Consider the following 18,463-nt stretch of genomic DNA (forward strand, 5'->3'; position numbering starts at 1 on the left):
TTCTAAGCCCAACCCCCTGCCACAGTCTTCCCCTAGATGGCTGCCCTGCCCAGTGGGCTGAGAGTGGGGGGCGGAAGTAGCATTTGCTGGGAAGACTTGCCAGTACATATGTTGCACCCCCTCACTGCAGCTGCAGTGCTATTTCAGGCTGTTGATGGAAGAACCCATGTTCTAATCCCCAGGATGTGGTGGGAAGACCCTAAGTGGTGGTGTTAGTTAAGACCCTACGTTATATTGTTTTGTTCACTTCCCACTGAGATAGGCTACAATAGTATTAAATACCTATAGGTCAGACATCTTTGGGGTCTGTTGTACTACCTACCAATTAAACAGTTTTTGATCCACCTACCACGTTCAAAGCTCCAGCCTAGGTGTTGCAAATACAAACGACAGATTTTTGCTCTCAGGAGGCCCTGATTCCAGTCCTCAAACGAGTAAGTGTGAAATTGAGTTCAGCATTAAAGCACAAAAACAATGATTTGAGACGTCTTTTCTATAAAAGAAGTTTATGGCACTCTCATTGAATGCTTAAATAGTGCCACACTGCTAAGTCATGAGAAGCAAAATGTAACTGCAGTGCCTCTCAAACAGGATTATTTTTATTCATTTGGATGCGGACAGCTCTTTATCTAAAATTGCCATTCTGAGGTGGTTTTGCACAATAAATTGGTAATTATGTAGACTGTTTCTTCCAGAGACAGCATCTTGAATCGGGTTTATGAAGCCATGCTATCAACCTAGGTAGAAAATGCTTTGTAGGACATGGGTCCTGCTTATCTAAATTTTACCAGATTTGATTAGCTGTAAATTTATAAGCGGGTCTTGGTGAATAGATAATGAAAAAAATATTGAGTGGGGAGGCTTATTAGACTGACAGCACCTTCAAGACTCATGCAAGTTGGACTGGAAAATCCCACCCGTGGAAGTAAAACACTGATGAGTCCTTAATAAATATGGATGAGACAGGTCAAATATTTGGCCAATTTAGGTGAAACAGAAATAAGTCTAGAACTGGACAATTATTTGTGTAACATACTGGCCCAGACCTTCACTTTGTTGAGAAGCTGGTGTGTAGTTTCAGGAGAGTACCTGGCAGACTAGTGTGTCCATACTTCGATGGAGCTTGAGAGTCTTCCTTGAACACAAAAGTTGTATTTTTGAGTTTATTCTAGTATGATGGTGCCCTACCCTATCTTCCTATTCAGTTCACCCAAAGAGCCTTTAAATTAGTGTTCCCTTGGTCCCATCCCTACAGTCTCTGGTTTTGCTGGTCTGGGAATGGGCCTGGACATCACTGTTGTTTTAAAGTTGAGAGCCTCTCTTCTGTGGTCTTGTTCCTAAAACGCTTTACTACTCACTGTGGTCTGAGGGCCCCCAGCACTGGTGTGTTAGTTTCCTGTGGCTGCCCTAAAAAATTACCACAAACATGGTGTCTTAAAACAACACACATTTGTACAGTTACAGATTCCAGAAGCCTGCGATCAGCTCACTGGACTGCAAGGGCCACCTGCCCTCTCAGAAGCCCCGGGAGAGAACAGGTTTTCTTGCCTTCTTCAGCTGCTAGAGCTGCGTTCTTTGGCTTGCACCCCCTTCCTCCATCTTCCAAGCCAGCGGGGCAGTCTTTTGCTTCTGTGGCCATGTTGTCTTCTGGCACAGTCAAATCTCCCCCTGCCTCCCTCTTAGAAGGACCCTTGTGGTTACATTTAGGGCCCCACCTGGATAATCCAGGATAATCTCCCTATTTCAATTTTCTTAATCTCATCTGTAAAGACCCTTTTGCCATATAAAGTAACATTCACAGGTTCCAGGTATTAGGACTTGGATATCTTTAGAGGCCATCATACAGCCCACCACAAACAGCAGTCCTTAGGCACTCATTAGAAATGCAGAACCTCAGGCCCCAACCGATACCTTTTGAATCTTCTGATTCTAATTTAAGAAGATCACCATGTAACTCACTAGCACACTAAGACTTGAGAAGCATGATGCTATGGGAACCTAACCAAAGAATTCTCAAGTCCCAACTTAAATACGAATTTACAGAGTATTTTTCCTAGGAACGCTTTCAGGTGGAGGAGATTAATCAGACGATAGATAATTTTCCTGAACACCATTCTGAAGTGCTTCTCTAAGCATTTGTTCCTGAATTCTCTCTCAATGAAGCCACAAGCCCCAAACACCAGGATTACTGTTTACAGGGGTTCCTGTTTACAGTAGTTTAGCACAGGGTTTGCCACTGCAGCATATTATTATAGTTTAGTTTTGTAAAAAGCTACATGAGAGAGGTAAATCTTATAAATGGAGGTGGAGTCTCCTAACATCAGTTTTACCACCTCTGTACAGGTTTCCCTGGGCTATGTACTATCGAATCAGGAATCAGGATGGGCGGCTTTTTCAAATGTTATCTATACTTTTGGCAATTTGTTCAAACGTTCTGCTGGTATGTGAGAGGGAAGGAAAAATTGTTTATTGACCACAGATCCACAATATTATACTTCTCCTATACTTAAGCAATAAGGGACAGCATTTAAAACTCTTTTAAAAATGTTAATCTTGGCTGGGCACAGTGGCTCATGCCTGGAACCCCAGTAATTTGGAACACTGAGGCAGGCAGATTGCTTGAGGCCAGGAGTTCGAGACTAGCTTGGGCAACATGCGAAAGCCCGTCTCTACAAAAAATATATATATATACAAAAATTATCCAGGCATGGTTGTGCACACCTGTAGTCCCAGCTGTTGGGGAAAGCTAAGTTGGGAGGATCCCTTGAACCCAGGAGGTTGAGGCTGCAGTAAGCTGTGATTGAGCCACTGAGCTCCAGCCTGGGTGACAGAGTGAGATCCTGTGTCAAAAAATAATTTTGATTTCACAGAAGGAGAAGAGGACTAGTCTTATGCCATATCCCAAATGAAATTGAAAATGTCTTCTGGGAATCACAGCAATGACTCAAACTTCTAAGTAGTGACTAAGTTTGAGCTGGTAAGGAAGGGATTGGCAAATGCCGTGACAGTCCACAGGAGGGCAGCAGTGCTCCGATTTACAAAGGATTAGTCATACTAGTGTAACCTTTTCTGAGTGAGCCTAGAAATTCTGATGAAAACAGTGTAGTCCAGGAAAAAAAAAATCCGTATGTACAATCACTCAATTTTGAATCATTTCTAGAAGTTATTAGACTCCATGTTAAATCCTACTTAAGTACAAGTATGCAAAATTTAAAAATATGCAGAAAAGCTCATTCTTGGTTAAAATGTTAGCTGAAAGACATTACTAAGTTTTAGAGGTGACTATTTCCCACGAACCCTAAAATCTACTTGAACACCACAAATTCATATTCCTTCTCATCTCAAGTCCCTTCAGCATTCTTACAGATTTATTGTTAGTTACCTTACAAAGTAACTAACTCTCCCCATGTATTTTATCCCAATTTAAAAAATACATTACAGTCTCAAGGTCACATAAGATTTTCCAAAATGCTCTATTCATAGTCAATATAATTTTCAGGCCGGGTGTGGTGGCTCATGCCTGTAATCCCAGCACTTTGGGAGGCCAAGATGGGCGGATCACCTGAGGTTGGGAGTTTGAGACCAGCCTGACCAACATGGAGAAACCCCATCTCTACTAAAAATACAAAATTAGCCAGATGCAGTGGTGCATGCCTGTAATCCCAGCTACTCAGGAGGCTGAGTCAGGAGAATCACTTGAACCCAGAAGGTGGAGGCTGCGGTGAGCCGAGATAGTGCCATTGCCCTCCAGCCTGGGCAACAAGATCGAAACTCCATCTCAAAATATGTGTGTGTGTGTGTGTGTGTATACACACACATACGTATATATATATAATTTTCACCTAGTGTTTTATTAAACAGAAAGATTGCTTCTGTATTTGTTTGAGACAATGCTTCTGTATTTCTAAACCACAGATAGCCTTGTTCAGTTAGCCAAACAACAAAACCTTAATTCAAGTCTTCAATGAAATTTTCTGATTTAATAGGCTGAATTAAGAAAGCCATAATTTTCTTCTATAAATATAAGCCTTTAACTTCTATCTTTACAAGTTTATATAGAAAAATTGACTGTGGGGCTTGAGATTTACTAATGCATGGGTTTTCAACCTTAGCTGCACATTGGAATCATTTAGGACGCTTGGAAATCCCTACACCCAAACCACATCCCAGATCAATTACGCTAGAAATCTCTAGGGGTGGGACCCAGGTGTCTGTAAATATCCCCCGGTGATTGCAGTGTGCAGCCATGGTTGAGAAACACTGAAGCCTGCTCTGAGAAATTTAGCAATCCGACTTAATTCAAATCTGCAGAGAGAGCAACAATGATTTTTGCAGAAACAACCAAATCCTACTAGTTACATAAATTTTATACTTTGTTAGGACTTGGGTTTTTATTTAGCTCTACATATGCGTTCATAGGATGCAGAAGATATATCTTCTACTGGACACATGGATATATAGATGCTTAAATGTGGCTATCCCAAGGTTAGGTAATAATAAAGACTATAAGAGCTGGGCAGAAATCAGGCACAGTTTCATGAAGGGTAATATCTGAGCTGGGCCTTGGAAGATGCATAGGATCTCAACAGGACAGTAGGTGTTTCAAGCAACAATGAACTAGGAATACAGCAGAAAGCACAGGGGAAATGGTCAGGCTTGACTGAGAGTAGGTTATTTGAAGAAGTGCAATAGAAAATGCTTGGGGAAGAAAGTTGGGATTTGATTGTAAAAGGTCTTCAAGTATCAGGCTAAGAAATGTGGACTTCATCCAGTAGGTAATGTGATGTCACTGGATATCTCTGTGCAGTATCTATGTGATGGGTTGGGAGTGGAGAAGCCTGGGGATACTTAAGGGTCTGAGCTAGGAGGGACAGGAGGAATGGCTGTGGGAGTGGAATGGTTAGAAGATGGGCCCAATTAGAAACATACTTCAATTTGAGACAAAACCCACTAGAAATAAACACATCATCATGAAACATCTCCAAATGTACAATTTTTTTTTTTTTTTTTTTGAGACGGAGTCTCGCTCTGTCGCCCAGGCTGGAGTGCAGTGGCGCGATCTCGGCTCACTGCAAGCTCCGCCTCCTGGGTTCACGCCATTCTCCTGCCTCAGCCTCCCGAGTAGCTGGGACTACAGGCGCCTGCCACCACGCCCGGCTAATTTTTAGTATTTTTAGTAGAGACGGGGTTTCACCGTGTTCGCCAGGATGGTCTCGATCTCCTGACCTCGTGATCCGCCCGCCTCGGCCTCCCAAAGTGCTGGGATTACAGGCGTGAGCCACCGCGCCCGGCCCCAAATGTACAATTTTAACAGATTTCAAGCGTCATTTTTTAAAAAATGAGCAATAAAGAACCTCTATCAGTGAGACTTCTCATTTTATAGCAAATACATTTTTGCAGCTTAAATTTTCTTGAATTCATATACGCTTCTGTCATTTAAACAAACTTCCAGAGAAAACTGGTCTCTATATATTTAAGTAACAAATTTGACAAAATACATATTTATACATATATAGATCTCTAATATAAATATTAAATTTGAAAAAAATGTGAAGCAGAAACTGCTATACAAGTATATTGTATAATATTTATTTTATACATTAAAGTATTTGGTTGAATATACTTCAATTAGGTTTCTAAAAAACACCATTATCTGCTTCTTAGTAATTGCGACATTCTTGAAAAGCATGTGAAACGGGTATAAACTTCAACTCTGTGCTTAATTCAGAATTCCTGTTTGTTCTCCTCAAACTTTTATCTTCCTAAAGCATCTTGCCAGAGATTACAAAGGAAAGGAACATTTACAGAGCACTATAAACATGTCTTTGGACAGTAAAACAGTATTTATTCTTCTACACTCTTGATTTTCCAATCATATCTTCCTCAAGGCAACGTTTCTTTGGCCCAATTTGTGCAACTAAACATAAAATTTCAAAACACAACTTTTAACAGTGTGATTTGAATTGCAGTGGCAGTCCCTGCTTTTCGCCTGCTGGCTTCTTTGAAAGAAACTGCTTGGCTAAGGGACTCAGTAGAGGGCTGAGATCTGCCTGAGTATAAAGTGCTACCTGAGCTATATTTACTTCTTCCATCCCTTGGTACAATCAACAGCAAATAGATAAAGTGAAGTTACCTTCCTGAGATACATGGCTTACTTTGTACTCTGCCTTTTAGGAGATGAGGTAAGACACATACATAGATAGATAAGAGGCTTTTACTAGCCAAGGCAATGTAAATGGACTAAGATTCTCATGTGACTTGAGGTTATCTGATGAATTTATTCTCTTCAAAACCACCTACTTTTAGAGGGCATGTTTAACCCCTCTCTTTATTTAAGGAGGGAGAGAAAAACACATGTAACCAGAATTCAGAGTGGGTTACTCAACCTAAGAGAACATACGGAGTTCTCTTTGGGAAAACGACAAGACTACAGTGTTCACTTCGCACCATGAAGTGGCACTCCTGTTATGGCTGTCAGAGTCCTCTCACTTCTTATGAAAGGATGCATCTGATTCTGAAATTACTGATATATTCGATCAGTTAGGGATGTTTTAAAAAGTGAAAACAAATGCCACACATACACTTTCTAGCTTTCTGAAATCACCGAACACATTACAAAAAATAGAGAATTTACCCTATTAACTTTTAGAGAATTTTCCAATAATATTCTTGGTTAAGGAAGTCAAGTTTGTGCATATTCCCAATTTTCAGTGTTCTTGTTTTTATGCACAAGAGCCAAAGTAGTATACACATATTTTTAAGGGCTTTTTACAATGAACGATACATAAAATACACTCTATAGTTGGTGAAAGAATAATCTTAAGAGTTGGCATTAATCTTTGAACAAAAAAGATTTCAAGCCACCTTCTTTACAAAGAAAATATAATTTCATTGTGAATTATATTTCTCTAATTTTGCCAATTTTATAAAATACAGCATATCCCTGCTTTAATACAACCAGGCATGCTGTGCTGACTGGTCCAATAAATCTAAGTGTTATTTAAGGGAAAACAGGCAATCTGATCATACCCAAATTCATACGAGTTTCAAAGAAGCATCAAAGGATGCTACCTACATTCAAGCCACATTGGAATATTAGTTAAGCCACAGTTGCACTCATGAGAGTGAAACTACAGAATAACAACTATTGAAGATTTTAATAGAGTCAAAAGATGAACTGGCAAACCAGGTTGTGGAATCCATTCAGCCTCTCTGCTCTGCTGGAGTGGTTGATTTAGTCTGGTAAGTGGCATATTCAGCTCCACCATCTGCTTTCCTGCAAACCAAGGTATAAAGATCATGTCAAAGATAAATATAATTAAGTACAGAAATTAAATTCCAGAAGCCTATTCAGAAAATAAACAATTAAAAAAATATAGTAATGAGCCACCAACCTGGGAAACAAATTATTCTTTTAAAATAATTTCAAAGGTTCAACTGGTCTCACTGTAAAAAAAACCTTCCTTTATCCCTGTCTTATATTTTTGATCCCCTCCAAAACAAGAAATAGAGCAGTAGCACACAAAGTACTTAGTAACTATGTCCTCATTTTGATGTAGGGCCAATGGGAAGGACTGGAGACAAACGCATGCTTTCCTGATCCCTCCATTTTAAAGCTGTAGCTCTGACACAGAACCTTTAAAAAGATAGTGGTTCTAACTGTTCAAGTATGTGATGCCTCATCTACCCCTCACTGTCAAGAAAATCATGTATTCCACTAAGAGTCTCCTAAATAACTAAAGTTTACGTCATACTTTTAGTATAACAATAGACATCTTTGTAAAACCTATTATTCTAGTCTAGTGCTGGCCAAAGACAGATGATGCCAGTCATACATGTAATTTAAAATTTTCCAGAAGCCACTTTTAAAAACATAAAAAGGCAAAAATAATTTTATTTTCTTTAACCGAGTATAACCAAAATATTGAGATGTATTTTACATTTTTTTGGCTTAGTCTTTGAAATCCAGTGTGTGTTTGACACTTGCAGCATACCTGACATTGGACTAGCCACTTTGGAAGTCCTTAGCAGTCACGCATGGCTATTGAATATTGAATTGGACAGCACAGCTCCAGGCCCTCCCTGCCTTAGTAAATTGACTTTAATAGACAAACGAAAACCAAATTCGGACAAGTCATTATTTACTAGTATGTGTGCCACAGCAAACACATTGCCTTTCCAATGTCACAGCTAAGCATGTTAATTCTGGATACTTTAATAACCCATTTATGCCTAGTGTTCCATTATTGGAACGCTAAGCATGTGGAATTTATCTCCTACTGCTCAAGGTCATCGCCAGGGTCTGACTGCAAAAATTCAAAAAATTGCAACCTCAGGCATAAATGGGTTTGTTCTTCTTTGCCAGGGAGGCCATCATTATGGTTCTCCACTGCGTCATTACTGTACTTATAATATTGCAGTTCCCTAAGGACTGTTGTGATGACAGACTTAATGGTTTGGCCTGTCACTGAATTCTCCAAGACCACTATATTTTTCTTTTCTTTTCTTTATTTTTTTTCCTTTGAGACAGAGTCTTGCTCTGTCACCCAGGCTGGAGTGCAGTGCGGTGTGATCATGGCTCACTTGCAACCTCCTCCTCCCAGGTTCAAGCAATTCTTGTGCCTCAGCCTCCTGAGTAGCTAGGATTACAGGTGTGCACCACCATGCCCAGCTAATGTTTGTATTTTTAGTAGAAACAGGGTTTCACCATTTTGGCCAACCTGGTCTCAAACCTTAAGTGATCCGCCCGTCTCGGCCTCCCAAAGTGCTGGGATTATAGGTGTGAGCCACCAGGACTGGCCACCACTATATTTTTCTAAGTAAATATTTTTTTCCCATAGTAGTAGAATCTCTTTCTTTAAATAAAGTTTTAAATAAAAATCCAATCTATGCCAAAGATAAAAGGCATTAACATAAATTTAAAGAAACATTTATTGGATATAACAATGAAGCTATTCTGAAGATGGCAAAATATTAACTACAGCATTCATTAAATTATCTTCAAATGTTTACAGATACCCTGAAGCTCAGAGAGAGTCTAAAAACTATTTTCCTAGTTGGCTTTAGTCTCAAAAGTGTCCTAAGAGACTAAGAAGATATAGTAGCCTTCCCTTATTCACGGTTTCACTTTGCACGGTTTCAGTTACCCATAGTCAAATACGGTCAAAAATATTAAATGGAAAATTACAGAACTACGTTTTAGATTGTGTGCCATTCTGAGTATCATGATGAAATCTCACACTGTCCCACTCCATCCCTCCCGGGATATAAATCATCCCTTCGTCCAGCATACCCACGCTGTGGACACGATGTGCCTGTTATTCAATAGCTGTCTTGGTTATCAGATTGACTGTCACGGTATCACAGTACCTGTGGTTAGGTAACCCTTATTTTACTTAGTGGCCTCAGGGCACAAGAGTAGTGATGCTGGCATATTTTTATAATTGTTTGATATTATTAGTTATTAGTTATTGCTGTTAATCTCCTACTGTGCCTAATTTATAAATTTAATGATCACAGGTATACATGTATAAGAGAAAACAGTATATATAAGGTTTAGTACTCTCCCAGGTTTCAGGCAACCACTAGAGATTTTGGAATGTATCCCCCGTGGATAAGAAGGAACTACTGTATATAGGACTGGGTAGGCCCAGACCGCCAATTCTGGTTGGTATGTTTTGTCTTTCCCTTTCCTCCTGTAACCAAAGACACCACTTTGCTTTTACTAAGAAACTGTCCTTCCAGCTGGCCTTTGTAGATCCTGCTCCCAAACTTTTAATTATAACCTAGGTTAGGGCCTCACATTATAAGAGGTGGGATATGTATCTCTGTCTCTTCCCAGCTCTGCGGACACATATTCTAGCACAAACAGAGGAATAATTCCAGTTCAGTTCAAAGACAGAAGGCGGACAGGGTCCAAGGGTTTAAGGCAATGCAATCCATTACTTTTCAAAATCTGAGGACTTTTTTGTTTTCCTTTGATATGCTAAAAATATCCCAGCCCAGGGAAACTGATAAAATGTCTTTACAGAGTTATTTATACGTTGGAATTGAATAAATTTACAAAACTAAGTAAAATATATTTTGGTTTCTATAAAAGGGCATTTTTCCTCCTTGCACTTAAAATGAGTTGATTCTGTGGTTATTTCCCAGTTGGCTCACAAATTCTTACTTTTGGATTCACAGCTGTTTTTACAAGGTAGAAGTGAGATCGTCTGATAAAAGGACTAGGGGAACATAACTCTATTTAAAGCCTACGTCAAAGCCTGTCAGTACACATTATGTTTTCAAAGGGAATGGTATAAGAAAACATCAATAATTTAGCAAAGGGAACAGGAATGTAAATTTCCTCTTTGATATTTACTGCCAATATCTCTTTGCTCAGGTTATTGATATCTATATATCCACTGAATATTTTTCAAAAGAAAGGACATCTGAAAATAAACAACAGAAAACAGATACCTTTTAATGATAAAAGCAAACCTTTCTCTCATCTCTGCTTCTCAGAGAGAAGTAAATTTTACTTCTCTGTGGGTCTCATCAGTTAGGTATGCGCTGAACAGAGGAAGAGAAAAGGGCTGAATAAAATAGTGACTTCAAACCAAAAAGAAACAAGAGTAGCATAACAAGTGGGATAAAATCCAGTGTAAGAGAATAGCAGGAAAGCTGAGAATTAGGTTCATAACTTAAGACTTTCTCATTCTCACTGAAGGACTGGAAACATGAATTTTGTGCTAGAAGCTACTTGAACTTTGAAGTCATATAGATCATCCAGCAGATAAACAGATTGGAAATTCCTGTTTAATATGTTTATCTTTGAAGCCATTTTGCATGAAGTGATTCATGTCAAAATGTTTTCAAGGAATAACAGATTGTTGGGGAGAAATGGTACTGGTCTCTAGCACTCTTGATTTTTTTTTTTTTTTCCAAGAGACAGCATCTCACTATGTTGCCCAGGCTGATCTCAAACTCCTGAGCTCAAGCCATTGGCCTGCCTCGGCCTCACAAAGTTGCCGGGATTACAGGCGTGAGCCACCAAACCCGGCCTAACACCCTCAATTTTGAGGGAATACATTGAGTATGTATCAAATCCATGTAATATTATCTAGAAATCAACTTTATGACATCATGTATTTTCAGATGTCTCTGGACTTTTACATTAAGAAGTGTCTTCCTGTGGCACGTCTGTTTTCAACCTGAGGAGACATCGTTGCAAAACTTCGTATTACATGGCGTCTCATATTTCTGAGATGGATCTAATTTTGTAAGGATGCTTTCTAAACTAATTACAAAACATTTTTGTAGTTGCTCAAAAATTTTTGAAGGGTTAAATGCTCAAGAACTTAAGGGCCAACTAGAAAAACATTTAAGTTAATTTGATCCTTTTTTTGCCCCATGTCACTATATGCCCCAATTACCTGAATTGACCACTATTTTTAATAAAGTAATTGGGTCAGTCAATATTAATGTAACATTAAAAGTCAGTTCAGGTTATACAAAATAATAAATACCATTAATGGAAAAAAGGAAAAACTATTTGTCACAGGTAATAAATATATAAATTATGTAAATAACTTTCACTAACTTAGCCAAACTGTCACTTATCCAGGGACGCTTAGAGTTAAAAAATAATCATGCATTTAAAAAAAATCATTACTTAAATATTTATGTAAACAAAAGGCATCTGTTGTTCAGAAGCACAGTCATGCCATGCAATACAGGACTGAAGCAGTAGCAAAGACAGGGCTGTGGCTTCCAAGACTAAAAAGTATGGTAGAAGAATTAGTAAAGAAAGGAAACGGGAAGGGAAAAGGAGGGAGCATGTGGATGGGACCTGTTTCGGACCCACTGGTATCCTGTACTGTTCTCAGCTGAGAGCTATGAAACAGAAAAGTGGCAGAATACTTTAACCTTTTGCCCACTTTTTATCAAGTAATGTAAATGATGTTGGATGATCTTAAAATGACTCCTTACACTATTTTTGTATTTTGAGATGAAGGCTGCAGAAGCGTAATTACGTTCCCAAATCACCATAAATACCAGTTTACAAGAAATACATTTTGTGCCAGGCTTTAACAACAATTTGAGATTATTTGTGCCTGCTAGCCTGCTTCCAGTTACCCCCGAAGTGGAGAAGTGCCTCCAGACATTTTATAGTCTTTGTAAGAAGTTTCTAAGGCCACAACAGCCAATCTGGGGGGACAAGATTATGGACATTAAACAGTGCAAAGAAAATAATGGAAATCCTTGGGGTTTTTTTGTGTTTTTTGTTTTTGAGATGGAGTCTCACTCCGTCACCCAGGCTGGAGTGCAGTGGCGCAATCTCGCTCACTGCAAGCTCCGCCTCCGGGGTTCACGCCATTCTCCTGCCTCAGCCTCCCGAGTAGCTGGGACTACAGGCGCCTGCCACTATTTTTTGTTTTGTTTTTTTTTTTTTTTTTTGTATTTTTAGTACAGACGGGGTTTCACCGTGTTAGCCAGGATGGTCTTGAGCTCCTGACCTCGTGATCCGCCCGCCTTGGCCTCCCAAAGTGCTGGGATTACAGGCGTGAGCCACCAGGCCCGGCTGGAAATCTTTGTTTTTTAAGAGTTAAAGAAGGTAAGAAAAGCCAAGTACTATTTATTACCCCATAGCCTTTTTTTAAGGATACACATGGATGAGGAATCTTAAAAACTTCAATTATCTTAAATATTAGAAAAATTTGCCAATAAGCTTCATAGTGTTTCTTCAGACTTCAACAATATAGGCACATCAGTAGTGGCCAACACCCTGGGCAGTGTAGCCCAGGCACAGCAGCAGCAACAGCACTGGGAGCTCACTAGACAGGCAGGGTCTCAGGCTCCACCTCAAACCCAATGAATCAGAATCTGTACTTTAACAGATTTCCAGGTGACTAATGTGCACGTTAAAGTCAGAGAAGCATTGCTCTAGACTCTGAAGAAGAAAGATAAACCACCCTCACATTCAGTTCAGCTATCAAAATAGCATGGAACTACAAAATAATAGATCCATAAAGAGAGCCTAGCTTTGGATTCAGCCACTACATATGCTGAATTTCCAATCGAGTATGTTCCTGTCATAAAAAGGGCAACATCTATTCTAAAAGATTCCCACGCAGTTTATATTTTAAAGTTCAAAGGCAATTAGGAGTTTCGTCTCTCACACCATTTTCTGGACTATTTTTCCTCAAGTTGTGCTACTATTTGCAGGATTAATTATGTTGCATTGGCTAAAGATATCATACCTTCCCAAAATATTTTAAAATTTTAATAATGGCAACTGTCAGTTGGACCCTATGCTGTAAAATATGGGCTTTAAAAAAAAATCACTGGACAAATTAATTTTGGAATCTCAGTTCACTACTGCTATTGAACCTTTCATTTGGGAGTGTAACAGTCAGATAACTGTTCAGCTTTAAAAGACCTATTAAGGCCGGGCACGGTGGCTCATGCCTGTAAATCCTAGCACCTTGGGAGGCCGAGGTGGGCGGATTACCTGAGGTCAGGAGTTCAAGACCAGCCTGACCAACATGGTGAAACCCCATCTCTAGTACAGGTACAACAAATTAGCCGGTGGTGGTGGTGCATGACTGTAATCCCAGCTACTCGGGAGGGTGAGGCAGAGAATCCCTTGAACCCGGGTGGCCAAGGTTGCAGTGAGCGAAGATTGCGCCATTGCACTCCAGCCTGGGTGACAGAGCAAGACTCCATCACAAAAAAACAAAAAACAACAACAACAGAAAAACCATTAACTGCTAGCTAGAGAGAGTTTGATTAATACTTGTTAATGAACCTTTAAAAATTCTGATGCAGTGATATTTTAAACAAAGAGGGAAAATAAGCAGAATGCGACTTTGTTTTGTTTTCTTTAGAACTTGTTTCTACACAAACCTTATGGATTTGTAAAAATATTCCATTGATAATATTTTGTACTCACGTTGTAGATATGTAACTTTTAAAATATACAACTGATAGATAAATCAAATATGCATATCGTGTTCCATAAATACAAGATTTAAGATTCAAGTGAAGGGATTATGGGTATTTAAAAAGATAACCAAGTAATATGAAAAAAGTTTGAGTTCCTTATGAGTAAAGAATGTACTTTTATGACTTAGCCCAAACCTGATGATCAGTATAAAAGGAATATATATCATAAAACCATGAGTATCAAAAGTCTTAAAATTATTAGGTTTGATTTCAAAGCTATTTCTAAAACTATAGGGGAAAACATTTTTTAAAAATCAGTAAAAATGAATGTATATTATCTTTCAGAAATTTCAAAGCACCTAATCTTAGTCTGTGTTCCAGGATTCATTCTAAGTCTTTTGTTAAATTGTAAGCTCTTTAACTAAAATTTGAGTTTGATGTTTAAAAACCCTATTTTCTTTAGAAGATATGTACTTGTACATTTTTCTTCTATTCTAAACCCACTCACTTTTTACATTTTTATATATTAAAAGACACAGTTAATTGAGGTACCTTATAAATCTAACCCCTCTCAGCAACTTTAACTTTAACCCCATCAGTTTTACTGCAATCTGGTAAATTCAGAGAACATAAGAGGGAAATTGGATAGTGTTGTTTTGAATCCCCCAGTTTAACATGTATAAATAACAACTTTAAATGAAAAGACACCAAATTGGGTATTTAAATGATATGCCTACATAGCTTCTTGCAAGTAGCTAAGCTATATAGACAAGTGGAAACTTTCATTATAAAAATTCCAGTAAATACAACTGTCAAAGTCTCCACAGTGAAATACTTTAAATTTAATTTTGGCCATTAGTGCAATTTTGGAAATAGGGAATAGGGTAGAGAAGGCCTCATAGTGAGTGGTCCATGATTTGCTAAATAACTTAAACCTCAAATCCAAAAGAAATTTTTCTTAAAGTCATAATAGCTGTAGGAACTCTGCACAGATGTTTTTATGTTGCAGTGATGTTAGAAGTAGCTGAAAATATTTTTAGCAAAGAAATGCAATTGGTAGGACAAACTAATGCAGGCATATTTTTTTTTTTAAAAAAGATAGCATGCAATACAGATTACAAACTGAAGCTGCACAAAAGCATGTTAAGTATAAGAAGGACCAAGAAGTTAAAAGAAACATGCTTTAATTTACCCTTTCTTCTTCCTCCTTTGAAGATATCTGTATGGGACAACACAAATTACTGCAACTCCAACAACTATAAGAAACCAGGAAACAAATGACATATAATTCTGAAAACTAATCACCAAGATTCAACATCTAGCAGAAGAAATAAATGTTGGTTACATTTCAGTGGTCAAATGTTATTTAAGAACCTACACATTTATATTCCATCCAGACTCTTTGCTATCTAAATCCAACTCCCCATAATCACTTACACAGTCCATAGTAAGTCAGAGAAAAGTCCTTGCTTAATTTAGAAAACTATCAAAAGCACATTTGGGAAGCCAACTAATATTACTGATCATCTTGAGAAAATATGTATTACTTAGGCTTTGTTACTAAGTAGATATACAGAATATAACAGAGTATAAAATCACTAACACAAGGTAGGTAGTTAAGTATATCAAATAAAAGGTCAGGTTTTCCTAAATCGGTTTAACCAATTTACAAGCTGAAAAAACTCTAGAAACTGAAAAACTATTTTTAAAATGCATGTCTTCACAATAATTTTTTGACTTAAGTGGTGTCAAAATTTGTGATACTTACCTATGGCAATAACAATCACAGCAATGACCCAAACATCTGAGAAAGAAAACAGTTCAAAGATGTTGAACACATGGATCTCCAGATAGCATTTATTTCAATCAGATCATCTAAACACTTGATATGGTTTGGCTGTGTCCCCACCCAAATCTCATCTTGAATCGCAATTCCCATAATCCCCACGTGTTGTGGGAGGGACCCCATGAGAGGTAATTGAATCATGGAGGCAGTTTCCCCCATGCTATTCTCATGACAGTAAGTTCTCACGAGATCTGATGGTTTTATAAGCGGCTTCCTCCTTCACTTGGTTCTCATACTTCTCCTTCCTGCCATCATGTGAAGAAGAATGTGTTTGCTTCCCCTTCCTCCATGATTATAAGTTTCCTGGGGCCTCCTCAGCCCTGCAGAACTGTGAGTCAGTAAAATCTCTTTCCTTTATAAATTACCCGGTCTCAGACTGTTCCTTACAACAGCATTGAGAATGGACTAATACAAGACTACAGAGGAAAAAAAAATTTTTTATATAGTTTTAGCATGACTGCTAGGGCATCCAGGTCATTTCGATCATAGAACCCTTCTAACCAGTTTCCAGGTTAAGGGTTCCACTTGTGAAACTCTTAATGGGAACCTCATTTTTCACTGTTTTTCTCTATAGCTACCACATCAGGTTATTTAGCGGTAAAGTTATTAGAGTAATTAGAATTCACTATAGTAAAGGAAAATGATTTTTGAAAAGTATTATCCCATGAGAGCTGGTTTAGTTCAATAGTCATTCTGTCATTATTTTGGTAGACATTTAATTTGTATTTTTTCCTCCAAAAGTGATCTGTAGAGTGAGTCATAAATAAATTTCTATTATTCGATTTCCCAGATGGTATTTACAAAGTCTTCACAAACAATACTTTATCTTATCAATCCCCTTCCCATCCTCTCTACTTCCATATTCTGCCCTGCCCCAAAATTAAGACATAGTCCTAAATACCAATAGGATTCCCATAATAAATGAAACACCAGGGCACATGGATAAAAAATATACAGAGAAATTTGAGCATACGTTTTTGACTATCTAGAGAACACAAAATAATCCTATAAAATCTTAATTTTTAGAACTGTTTCTGTCCCTAGTACCTTTGCTTCTAAACTGCCATTACTTTTATTAAACTGCTATAAGTCAAAGCATAAAGTGCTATGTTCAACTCTGCTCTTCTCATCTCATGAACAGTTATCAAGTGTTTAACGGTTTAAGATGGCAACAGATTTACTGGCACAATGACACTTGGACCACAGATTTTGGAGGTAAGGCAAATACTAAAAAACAAGCCTAAGGTGCATTATATAAAATGATTAACCATTACCAAACTAGTCTAAGAAATGAAAGGTAATAGATTTTTGTTTTTACTTATTAAGAAATCTTTATATTTCATTGGCCTATATCACAACTGTACTTCATCATTTTTTTAACATGCATTGTGTAAACTGTGTAAGCCTACATCAAGTGTGTTAAATCAGCGTGTTACAGAAAAAATAAACCCAACTTAGATTGCTTTAAGGTTCATGTACATAAGATATGAATAGAAAGAAAATTTATCTACAGATTATCATCACAAAATAACAATATAATGTGGAAAGAAAATTGTGTTTTATATATTTTAACCTACATATAAACACAGCATTTAAGAAAGTTATCTTACCCTACCAAGGATCCTGTTTGGGCACCTCATAAAAACTAATTACCTACACGTTTCTACACATACTACCACTTATATTTGTCATGATAGCTATACCAACCCAAACTGTCAAGTATTCCTTCCTCAGGTTTAGGATATCCTAGAAAAAAAGAAGAAATATAGATTAAATTAATAAAAGAAAGAAAGAATTAAATATAAAGCTTAAAATCCTTTAAATTCATAGGGTGATTTTTTTTCACCTTTGTAGAAAATCCCTTAAAATATAATTTTCCTTATAAACTATATTAATGTTTCTCAAAGTAGTATCATAAAAATTTATAAACTTACATTTAATGTCATAATCTTTCTTCTTCCTGCCCACTCACATTTCCTGTGACAACATTCTGTGGTTCAACATGCAAATTTATCTGTACTATTTTCTCAAAATTAGTCTATAAATCCAATGTGATTCTAATTAAAATTAAAAGATAGAGGGATTAGCTGGGCACAGTGGCTCACGCCTGTAATCCCAGCACTTTGGGAGGCCGAGGCAGGCGGATCACGAAGTCAGGAGTTCAAGACCATCCTGGCCAACATGGTGACACCCCGTCTCTACTAAAAAAAAAAAAATACAAAAATTAGCTGGGTGTGGTAGTGCGCGCCTGTAATCCCAGCTACTTGGGAGGCTGAGGCAGGAGAATCGCTTGAACCCCGGAGGCGGAGGTTGCAGTGAGCCGAGATACAGCCACTGCACTCCAGTCTGGCAACACAGCGAGACTCTGTCTCAAAAAAAAAAAAAAAAAAAGAGGGATTAATAAAAATAAATGCTTTAGAGTTGACCTGAAATGGAAGGAAACTTCCTCAACATAATAAAGGCTATATATTAAAAACCCACAGCTAACATCATACTCAATGTTAAATGAATGAAGGCTTTTTCCCTAAGATCAGGAACAAGACAGGGTGTCCATGTTTGCCACTTCTATCTGACACAGGACTGAAAGTTCTAACCAGAGCAATTAGGTAAGAAAAAGAAATTCAAATTAGAAAGGAAGAAATAAAATTCACTCTGTTTGCAGATGACATGATCTTTTATTTAGAAAAC

The 18,463-nt window shown here is 37.9% G+C and overlaps 1 protein-coding gene across 17 annotated transcripts in view; it reads right to left on the reverse strand.

Moving 5' to 3' along the window:
- CD46 (CD46 molecule) overlaps positions 1-18,463 on the reverse strand; it is a 51,006-nt gene that overhangs the window by 2,262 nt on the left and 30,281 nt on the right. For 5 of the 17 annotated variants that reach the window (XM_019030064.3, XM_055370538.2, XM_019030029.4 and 2 more), the window contains 4 exons: positions 17,483-17,521; positions 15,698-15,733; positions 15,122-15,148; positions 7,187-7,276 (listed from right to left, as the gene is read on the reverse strand). In XM_019030064.3, coding sequence (XP_018885609.3) covers positions 7,187-7,276; positions 15,122-15,148; positions 15,698-15,733; positions 17,483-17,521 — 192 coding nt within the window. Of the gene's footprint in view, positions 1-5,567; positions 7,277-10,461; positions 10,555-15,121; positions 15,186-15,697; positions 15,734-17,482; positions 17,522-18,463 lie in introns of those variants that run through there. The other 12 variants (XM_004028315.5, XM_004028317.5, XM_004028316.4 and 9 more) reach the window with 3 other exon arrangements.

This window comes from Gorilla gorilla, chromosome 1 (assembly GCF_029281585.2).
Source record: "Gorilla gorilla gorilla isolate KB3781 chromosome 1, NHGRI_mGorGor1-v2.1_pri, whole genome shotgun sequence".
NCBI lineage: Eukaryota > Metazoa > Chordata > Mammalia > Primates > Hominidae > Gorilla > Gorilla gorilla.